Here is a 10954-nt window from a genome sequence, read left to right as displayed (position 1 = left end):
AAAAAAAAAAATCTGCCCCCACGTGGTCTCTGAGACCTTACCAAACTAAAAACCGTTTGTGTTGGACACTTACCCCTGTGGCTGTTTTCCTTTCCATCATCTGCTGAGTGACCTCATTCTACCCCACAGCTTCTAACCGCATATTCTTCCCAGTTCCAGATGGCCTGCTGACCAGTTAGGTAAGAAAATGGGCACATGCAAAGCTGGAGATGAGCGTACTTGAGAGGCAGTCACTTACTCGTAAATGGAGCAGAAAGTGCAGACTAATCAGGAAACTAATGGCTAGGGATGGAAAAAGTAGGGTGACAGGGGACACAATAAGAAGGAAGCAAAACAAGGGAGCAGGCATGAACAGCTTGACATAATCCTGGTCGGAGAAGCTCACGCTTGACTGATAGATAAACTCAACTTGAACAAGCCTTGGCAAGGATAGTTGACTCACTGGTGATCGACTTCATTGCTTACTCTTCTAAGTCCTTCTTTCTCTCTTTTCCTGTTTTTTTGTTTTGTTTTGTTTTGTTTTGTTCTTTCTGTTTATATATTCACAAGACTGTATAATCAAATAACAAAGACTTTTAATAGAAAGTAAAATTCCTCTGGATTTCTTCGCTCAAAGGCAACTCTCTTAACCACTTCATGCTTTGAACTCTCCCAGTAAATCATTACTCCTGTGTCCCTAAATCTCAGTTTTTCCTGATTTAACTGGACTCTCTGCCAATTTGTTTTTAAGAGTGAAAAGTCAGCCATTGAGTCTCTTCTCTCTTTTACCTGCTTCCCCCTCCCCCCCACCCTCCCCCAGTCCCTTTACAATATCCCTTCTGAATTTCCTGAATAGTGTGAACTTCACTGCAACATGGACAGGTGACAGTGAAGAGAAATGCTGAGAGAAAGGTGAAGTTCTCCTGCTTAGAGCAAGGAGAAGAAGCAGGCAGATATCAGTAGAATCCAGGAGGGTATGCAAAGGAAGGGTAGGGGTTAATTGCCTGTGGTCCATTACCATTGCTGTTATTGATTGTAGGTGTGAAGATTTTAAAGTACTTGAAAGGTCTTGGTGATGGATAAACCTAGGAAATGCGTTGTCCTAGAGATCTGACCCGTACAAAGGAAAGGGCTCAGGTTTCCAAAACCATCAGCTCTGTCGTGTCTATTGTCCAGGGTGACTGTAACCTGCTGCAGGGCCAGTCCACCAAGTTTGATCTCTCCAGCATCAGCATGTCTCTGCTCAGTGTGCTTCTTCTGGGTGCACACACTGAATGCTCTGGTGAGCAGAAGAAAGCAATCATTTTATGATTTCTTGCATTTAAGAGCACAGTACACTTTGTAAGCTCATTGTAAAATGTATCTGTGAACGCTGTAAATAGGAAAATACTGATTTAATCAATTTTTAGAAAATCCTCTTTGCTTTTTGACAAGCTACTAAACGCAGGTATAGTAAGTTGGATATTTAATTAGGTATGTATGGTGTGTCCAGTACTGTCTATGGGAGGTGTTTTAGGAACATGGAACATATTTTGTTTCCTAGATGATTATAATATAGCACATATACAAGAATTAGAAAAAATATCAGTGTCTAAGTAACTATTAAGTAGTGTTTTGCAGAAATAGGTACTATGGGAAATCCCTCAGGCTGAATATGAACTCTTAGTGACCTCTGCTTTACTCCTACCCCTTAAAAATAGTGTTTGCTTATCCATTGCTTAGAAAGTATCTAAAAATATGTCCTGATTGCATTATTTAAAATAGCCTTTTTTTTCTGAAATCATACAAATACTTTACAGTTAATAAGTTAGATTTACTTTTATGTTTGAGATGGACTCTTAGGAATCTTAAGTGAGCCAACTTAAATGGTTCTTATTTTGTGACTGAGCTTCCCTGACTTCTGGACCATGAGTCCCCAGGAAACAGACACTGCATTCTCATCATACAGTGAACAGAAAACGTTTGTACGGTGCCTCCTGGCAGATGGTTTCATGTGTGATTGTGACTAAGTGGACAAATATATTTTCCTTCTGTCCAGAGAATAATGTCAATAGAACCAAGGGCACAGGTTTGATCCTCGTGTCATAATCGCATCTGTCTGTCACTGTCTCTGATTCTAACTTCTTTTCGACTCCCTCTTCTTTGGGTGGCTCCCAAGGCCTCAGAATACAAAAAGTCTGCCTATCTATACAGATTAGGCTAAGCTACAAGGAGAATTCTTTTCTTAACTAAACACAGTCCTGAGATTCTTTCTCATTTACATAATACCCGTGGAGCTACAGTTAGGGGGGAAAAAAAAACAACAACATCAAAACAGCAAAGTAATCAGTGCCAAGTTTAATGGCATACCTGTCAGAAACAAGTTCCACAGGCAATGTGATTGATTTCCCAGGGTTCTGGGGATGTTCACTCTTAAACAGACGCACTGTCAAGCACCTAATGCCACAGCAAGAACTTCAGTCACTGCTGGAGTGCTAAAATGTTGTGTCCTCCCTTGTCATCTCTATTGGCAGATGATTGATGGTCATGACAGCAAAAAAGTCAATGTTCAGTTCCTCCGTTCAAACATTGGGATTGTCTCCCAGGAGCCTGTGTTATTTGACTGTAGCATAATGGACAACATCAAGTATGGGGACAACACCAAAGAGATCTCCATGGAGAGAGCCATAGCTGCCGCAAAGCAGGCTCAGCTGCATGACTTCGTCATGTCACTCCCAGAGGTAAGCACCAAGGTTGGTTGTTCTTTACAGAAAGGCAGGGCTGTGGAGGCGTGGGATACCTAAAATGCATCAGGACTATGGTTCAGACAGAGCTTCAAAGACAACACAGTTTATTTCCCAATGCCTTTTAAGTAAAACAAGTGCCCTTTATCACCATATGTCACAAAGTATATTATATTGTCAAACAAAACAGAAGCTGTGGAATTTGCTACATATAAAACAATACCCATAGAGCATTAATGTGGCCCAGTAGAAACAAATCCAGAGGTTTAACCTGGGTTTGAATGCAAGCTGATATCTATTTAGTACCTTAGTGCGTAGTTTGGGGTTACCTACTTATCACAACTTGATATTGTCTATTCCATCTGCAAAATGCAAAGAAACCCCAAAACTTTAAAGTGAGGGCATAGAGGTCAAAGGTTAGGGATATAGCTTATTGGTAGGTCTCTTGCGGAGCATGCATGAAACCCTGGGGTCAGAAAATAAATAGCCACACAAGGGAAGCTCCTGCTGCAGCTGATGTCCGTCCTTTCCTCTGTCTCTGTGTGTGCTGGGGATAAGTTGCATCTGCCTTGGTGCCTTTAACTTTTCCAGAGCCAAGTCTGAATTTGGCAGGCTCCGCTATGCATTTTTTCCCATTCACTGAGGATCTTTCTTGGTGGTTGTTTAATGACAAGAAAAATTAAAATGTGACGTCTCAGCTAAAGGCTGTAGCCTTTCCCACTCTAGTTTTTAAAATACCAGTTGAAAATCCCCTTTCTTTGTAGACGGTTATGTCTGCAAACTCTGGACTTGGGGTATATTTGTTTGTTTGCCGGCTTGCTCTTTCATAGGTTCTATTGAGCCTTAAGCTCAACTTCCACTTCTAAGCTGGCCAGCCTAACTAGCAAGCGTACTGAAATTCCTAAATCGAAAAAACAAAAGAATATTTTGAATACCTGTGTTTGCCAGCATGCCTAAAAGCAAAGAGGATTTTCTAAAAATTCATCAAAGCAGTATTTTGCTACAGAAAGCACCCTTGGCCATTTTACAATGTGATAATAAATAAAATGTATGGTGCCTATGAAATGTGTGAAATCATGATTTTTCTAAGGTTCTCCTGGCTTAGTTGAACTTTTTCAGGAGGCAAGGAAGGGAGATGCAGGCAGGCAGGTGACAGCAATGGACAAGGACAGACGACCAGAGACTAGATCAAATCCATTGTCTACTTTCTCATGTGCTGTTTACTGCTTATTTGTCTTTGTGCAATTGTCTTGCTTCTCCATGTCTCAGCTTTATAATGTATAAAATCTAAAGACTATCATGTGTGTGGCTATGAAAAGATTACCCTTAGAATAATTAGCCAGCTGTGGTGGAGCACATTTTAATCCTAGCACTTGGGAGACAGAGGCAGGCAGATCTCCACAAGTTTGAGGCCATCCTGTTCTGTGTAGAGAATTCTAGAAACACAGGGCTACACAGTGAGACCTGTCTTTAAAAAAAAAAAAAAAAAAAAAGGAGGAGGAGGAGGCAGGGGGGAGGAGGAGGAGGAGGAGAGGAGGAGGAAGAGGAGGAGGAAGAGGAGTTCAATCCCTGATACAAACTAAATACTGTGTGAATGTTAATTATTTTTAACTTAGCCATGCTAGGCATCTAGCTAGACATTTTATTTACTAATTTTGTCAAAACAAAACAAAGCCCACAGCAAATACGTATGATGGGTATTAACAATGCATTTTGCAGGTGAGTTTGTAGCTCAAAGACATTTAACAAGCTGCTCGTGTTCAGAATACTAGTAAGCAACAGAGTAAAACTTCAAACCAAGACTTGCGTCCCAGAATGTTCTTTCAAGGGAAGGAGCCAACCAGAGAGGTGTTGAAGGCCTCTCTTCCCCTGGGATTAGCCTATCTTGTAAAAGATCTTTGGATAAAAGTCTAGAAATCAGAGAATTTCAAACCAAAGAAGATCTCCTATGTGGAATCTTAGTTGGATACAGGAAGAGATCAAAAATATAACCCTTAAAGGAATGCAGAGATGGGAATAACTTCCCCCATTGCCCAGCACAAACTTCATGTATTGAATATTTCTAGCTAGGTTTGTTATAGTTTACAGGAGTCAGTCATTCTTTCTAAGTTCAGAATAAATGTAAATTCATAGAAGAATTCTTGATGTGGGCTCCAAACAGCAGTGATTGTCTGTAGCTCTCAAACTTGCTATGCTTTTTATAGAAATATGAAACTAATGTTGGGACCCAGGGCTCTCAACTCTCTCGCGGGGAGAAACAACGCATTGCTATCGCTCGGGCCATTGTACGAGATCCTAAAATCTTGCTACTGGATGAAGCTACATCCGCCCTAGACACAGAAAGTGAAAAGGTCTGTGTTAGTTTTTTCTTTCTTTTTTAATTAATCGTTTTATTTGTTTACATTTCAAATAACCCCCCCCATCTCATCCCACCCCCCGCCTCTATGAGGGTGCTCCTCTACAGACTCACCCACTCTCCACCTCACTGCCCTGACAGCCCACTAGGCTGGGACATCAAGCCTCCATAGGACCAAGGGCCTCCCCTCCTATTGATGCCAGATGAGGCCATCCTCTGTTACATACGTATCTGGAGCCATGGTTCCCTCCATACATATTCTTTGGTTGGTGGTTTAGTCCCTGGGAGCTCTGGGTGGTCCAGTTAGTTGATATTGTTCTTCCTATGGGGTTGCAATCCCCTTCAGCTCCTTCAGTCACTCCCCTAGCTTTTCCATTGGGGTCCTTGGAATCAGTTCAGAGGTTGGCTGTGAGTATCTGCATCTGTATTAGTAAGGCGCTGGCAGAACCTCTCAGGGAACAGCCATACCAGGCTCCTGTCAGCAAGCGCTTCTTGGCATCAGTATTGGGGTTTGGTGTCTGCAGATGGGATGGTTCCCTAGGTGGGCCTTTCCTTCCATCTCTGATCAGTTTTTTGTCCCTGTCTTTCCTCTAAACAGGAACAATTCTGGGTTAAAATTTTTGAGATGGGTGGGTGGCCCCATTCCTCATCTGGGGGCCATACCTATCTATTGGAGGTGATCTCTTCAGGGTCTCTCCCCGCTTTGTTGGGTATTTTGGCTATTGCCATTCCCATTGGGTTCTGGGAGCCTCTCCCTTCCCTAGCAAATGGGACTTTCTAGTGGCTGCCCCCAGTTCCCCATCCCCCATTGCTATACATTTCTATTCAATTTCCTGACCCTCTTTGTACTTCTCTCTTGTCCCTTCTCATACCTGATCCTGTCTCCCTCCTTTTCCCCTCCCCCTCCTCCCTCCTTCCCAGGTCCCTCCCTACCTCTACCTTCTGTGATTATTTTGTTTCCCCTTCTATGTAGGATTAAAGCATCCACACTTTGGTCTTCCTTCTTAAGCTCCATATGGTTTGTGGGTTGTATCATGGGTATTCTGAGCCTTTGGGCTGATATCCACTTATCAGTGAATACATAGCAAGTGTGTTCTTTTGTGTCTGGGTTATCTCATTCAGGATGATATTTTCTAGTTCCATCCATTTGCTTGCAAATTTCATGAAGTCATTGTTTTAATAGCTGAATAGTACTCCGTTGTGTAAATGTACTACATTTTCTGTATCCATTCTTCTGTCAAGGGACATCTGGATTGTTTCCAGCTTCTGGCTATTAGAAATAGAGTTGCTACAAATATAGTAGAGCATGTGTTCTTGTTATATGTTGGAGCATCTTTTGGGTATATGTCCAGTAGTGATATAGCTGGCTCTTCAGGTAGAATTATATCCAATTTTCTGAGGAACTGCCAGATTGTTTTCCAAAATGGTTTTACCAGCTTGCAATCCCACCAGCAATGGAGGAATGTTCATCTTTCTACACATCCTTGCCAGCATCTGCTGTCATCTGAGTTTTTAGCTATTCTGACTGGTGTGAGGTGGACTCTCGGGGTTGTTTCGATTTGCATTTCCCTGATGACTAAGGATGTTGAACATTTCTTTAGGTGCTTCTTGGCCATTTGAGATTCCTTAGTTGAAAATTCTTTGTTTAGCTCTGTACCCCATTTTTAAATAGTTATTTAGCTCTCTGGAGTCTACTTTCTACAGTTCTTTGTATATATTGGATACTAGCCCTCTATTGGATGTAGGATTGGTAAAGAGCACACATTGAACCTCACATAATAATAGTGGGAGACTTCAACATCCCACTCTCACCAATGGACAGATCATGGAAACAGAAACTAACCAGAGACACAATGAAACTAACAGAAGTTATGAACCAAATGGATTTAACAGATATCTACAGAACATTTTACCCTAAAATAAAAGAATATACCTTCTTCTTAGCACCTCATGGTACATTCTCCAAAACTGACCATATAATCGGGCACAAAGCAAGTCTCAATAGATACAAGAAGATTGAAATAATCCCACACACCCTATCAGATCACCACAGACTAGGGCTGGTCTTCAATAGCAACAAAAACAACAGAAAGCTCACATACACATGGAAGCTGAACAACGCTCTACTCAATGATAGCTTGGTCAAGGAAGAAATAAAGAAAGAAATTAAAGACTTTTTAGAATTTAATGAAAATGAGGGCTCAACATACCCAAACTTATGGGACACAATGAAAGCAGTGCTAAGAGGAAAACTCATAGCTCTGAGTGCCTCCAAAAAGAAACTGGAGAGAGCATACACTAGCAGCTTAACAGCACACCTGAAAGCTCTAGAACAAGAAGCAAACACATTCAAGAGGCGTAGACAGGAAATAATCAAGCTCAGGGCTGAAATCAACCAAGTAAAAACAAAGAGAACTATACAGAGTCAACAAAACAAGGAGCTGGTACTTTGAAGAAAAAAAAAAATCAACAAGATAGATAAACTCTTAGCCAAACTAACTAGAGGGCACAGAGACAGTATTCAAATCAATAAAATCATAAATGAAAAGGGAGACATAACAACAAAAACTGAGGAAATTCAAAAAAATCATCAGATCCTACTACAAAAGCCTATACTCAACGAAACTGGAAAATCTAGATGAAGTGGTTTTCTAGACAGATACCAGGTACCAAAGTTAAATCATGATCAGACAAACCACCTAAACAGTCCCGTAACCCCTAAGGAAATAGCAGCAGTCACTAAATGTTTTCCAACCAAAAAAAGCCCAGGGCCAGATGATTTTAGTTCAGAATTCTATCAGACTGCCTTAGTTAGGGTTTTACTGCTGTGAACAGATACCATGACCAATGCAAGTCTTATAAGGACAACATTTAATTGGGGCTGGCTTACAGGTTAGAGGCTCAGTCCATTATCATCAAGGTGGGAGCATAGCAGCATCTAAGTAGGCATGGTGCAGGCAGAGCTGAGAGTTCTACATCTTTTTCTGAAGGCTGCTAGTGGAAGACTGACTTCCAGGCAGCTGGGATGAGGGTCTTAAGCCCATGCCCACAGTGACACACCTACTCCAACAAGGCCACACCTCCTAATAGTGCCACTCCCTTGGCCAAACATATACAAACCATCACACAGACCTTCAAAGAAGACCTAATACAAATACGTCTCAGATTTTTCCACAAAATAGAAACAGAAGGAACACTGCCTGTGTTAATTTTCTAAACTCCCTGGTTACTAGAGATGAGTCTAGGCTGGAAGCTTTGTGCATACAAAATGACACAATTTTCACTTGTCGTATTCATTTATTTTAGAAACAGACTGCAGTTTAGAAGCAAAAGACATGATCTGAAATAATAGTCTAATGGGGCACTCCAAAAAAAAAAAAAGTTTAAATAATTGTTCTATAAGATTCTTTAGGTTAAATGATACTCTTCAAAGACAAATGGTTTTATTGAATTAGAACAGTTTAGATCACCTGTAAAACATAACATGTTTTATAGTGTTCAAGTTTTATGACAGCTTAAGCAGTCTGTACACAAGACCTAGAAGGAGGCAAAAGCCAAGTGGAGTTTCCACAGTAGAACATGTAATTGGGAGAACAACTAAGGAATTCAGAATTTATGATCTACATCTTTAAGTACGAGAATCCACTCTGGCCAGAGCTAAATTGCCCTTGGTGAGGAGTGTCACAAATGATTAACTGTCCCCTGATTTGTCCCTTGGTGTTATCTTAGTAAACAAGACAATCCAGTGTTGTGAAACTGCTTAGTGACATGACATTTGGCTCAGTCTTGCTTCACGGAACTTTCTTAGCCCATGGGCTGCAATTTAAATAAAGCGTGGCTGTACTGTATGAGCCACCACTCTTTCAGAGTTACCACCAAGGACACAGTGTTCACCCAGGTGGTATTTGCACTAGACTTTCCCAGTGGTGGGCTGGGAACAACCTTGTGTCTGTGTTGACTCTCCATCTTCTTTCCACAGACAGTGCAGATTGCTCTGGACAAAGCCAGAGAGGGTCGGACCTGTATTGTCATTGCCCATCGCTTGTCTACTATCCAGAACTCAGATATCATCGCCGTCATGTCACAAGGAGTGGTGATTGAGAAAGGGACCCATAAGAAACTGATGGCCCAGAAGGGGGCCTACTACAAGCTGGTCATCACTGGAGCCCCCATCAATTGACCCTGACTGGAGACCTTTGCATACAGATAATGATGTGCCAAGAACAGGAGGGCTGCGGGTTGTTATAGCTATACAGAGAACTATTAACGCTTTACAGACAGAAGTATCCACTGCCGTCCAAACTAATTTTGAGTGGCTTCCAGTAATAATTTCAGTTTGAAATGTCTATGTAGGAAGGAGAGAACCCAGAGTCAGTATGAGTCAAGTCCAAGGGCGAGCAGCTGCTTATCTACCACCCAGTGCTGCTCTAGGTAGGAACTGGTCCCTGTCTCCATCAAGGACTTGGTAACAGAGAGCATGGAGCCCTTCTCAGGACAGAGGGTTGTCTTGTGCATTTGGAAAAGCTCCTTGTATACTGAGTCTGCTCTGTAATCTGCGCTCAACTGTTTGAGCCAGCTCAAGGTCAAGAGCTAAGGGCTTAAGGCTACAGGTAGTTTTTTAATTTAAAAACTTTGTTTGTTTTCTCTAGGGAAGCAAATTTATTTACCTCTAACACTTTCCCATTCTGGAATCTCCCAGGCTCAGGGAGGCCAACGGTGGGATAAGGAGAAGTAGAGGTTGCCAGTCACGGGTATTGATTTAGACCGAAGGCTCAGGACACTACTGTCACAATACACTGCAGTGGATCTGCCGGTGTGGAACCCGGACTCTTTACCAGGGCTTCTACTTTTCATTCCCTGCCACCATGTCACCTGATGTCCCTTACTCCCAGGGAATCTATGCAAGCAGTGGAAATGCATGGGAATCTTAAGTTGTTACATTAAAATTTAGTAAAACATAGTAGAAAAATATTTACATTTGTCATTTTCTTCAGAATATCACTTCTTATGGTATCAAAGAAGGCCTGCAGCCTCAGGAATAAAGAAAAATGTCAAAATAATGTAGAAAAAAAATATGAACTAAATTCGTAGCGATAGATTTCGAAGACAAGAGAAAACTTCCATGTAACCTGTTAGCCAGGCAAAGCCTGCGGGCTTCCTATTTCCTACCATAGACCCCTGGAAAGGCGAGGATGCAAAAGCCTCCGGGACTTTCTGGAAGGAGGGGGCGGAGGGTCAGATGGGCCCAAAGTTAGACAAATGGGCTGGAAACCTGTGTAGATTTTTCAGGTGCACAGCCTGCTCCCGCAGCCGGCTGGCAGCCCTTCCCAGCTCCAGGGCACTAGCTATGGCTTCTCTCGCCCACAGGCAGGTTTGAGGGAAGGGATACAAAATACACTGAAGGGGTGAGTCACATACAAGCGACGAAGGACTGGGTATAAGACTAGAGACGAAGGGAAAATCTCACAGCGGCCCTCATCTGGCAGGAGATCAAAGAAGGACTCTGGCTCAAGCAATTGGACCCATGGAATGGAAATGCATCAGCTTCTTAAGTTGTTACATAAAAATCCAGTAAAACATAGTAGAAAAACATTTATGTTCGTCATTTTTTTTTTTCAGAATACCATTACGCACTGAAGGCTTAGGGTCTTGGTGTCACAAAACAATACAAAATACAGCCGTATAAAATGAGAGACCATCTGATGCTTAGGAAATAGCAAGGAAAATTTCCCAGCCAAACACCATCCTATCATAAAGCTCAACGACATGTACCCACTCAGTCTCTCTACAAAAATGAACACACACACATACATACATGCACACTCACACACACACACATACATACATGCACACTCACACACACACACATACATACATGCACACTCACACACACACA

The 10954-nt window shown here is 41.9% G+C and overlaps 1 protein-coding gene across 1 annotated transcript in view; it reads left to right on the top strand.

The window, feature by feature from the left end:
* Abcb11 (ATP binding cassette subfamily B member 11) overlaps window positions 1–10637 on the top strand; it is a 99047-nt gene extending 88410 nt beyond the window's left edge. Inside the window, exons 26-28 of the mRNA XM_029536736.1 lie at window positions 2493–2699; window positions 4907–5053; window positions 9038–10637. Coding sequence (XP_029392596.1) covers window positions 2493–2699; window positions 4907–5053; window positions 9038–9238 — 555 coding nt within the window. The 3' untranslated portion in view covers window positions 9239–10637. The remainder of the gene's footprint in view (window positions 1–2492; window positions 2700–4906; window positions 5054–9037) is intronic.
* Window positions 10638–10954: the final 317 nt, after the last annotated feature.

The sequence above is a fragment of the Mus pahari genome, chromosome 3 (assembly GCF_900095145.1).
Source record: "Mus pahari chromosome 3, PAHARI_EIJ_v1.1, whole genome shotgun sequence".
NCBI classification, from domain to species: domain Eukaryota; kingdom Metazoa; phylum Chordata; class Mammalia; order Rodentia; family Muridae; genus Mus; species Mus pahari.
This window is presented reverse-complemented; position numbering and strand designations above follow the sequence as displayed.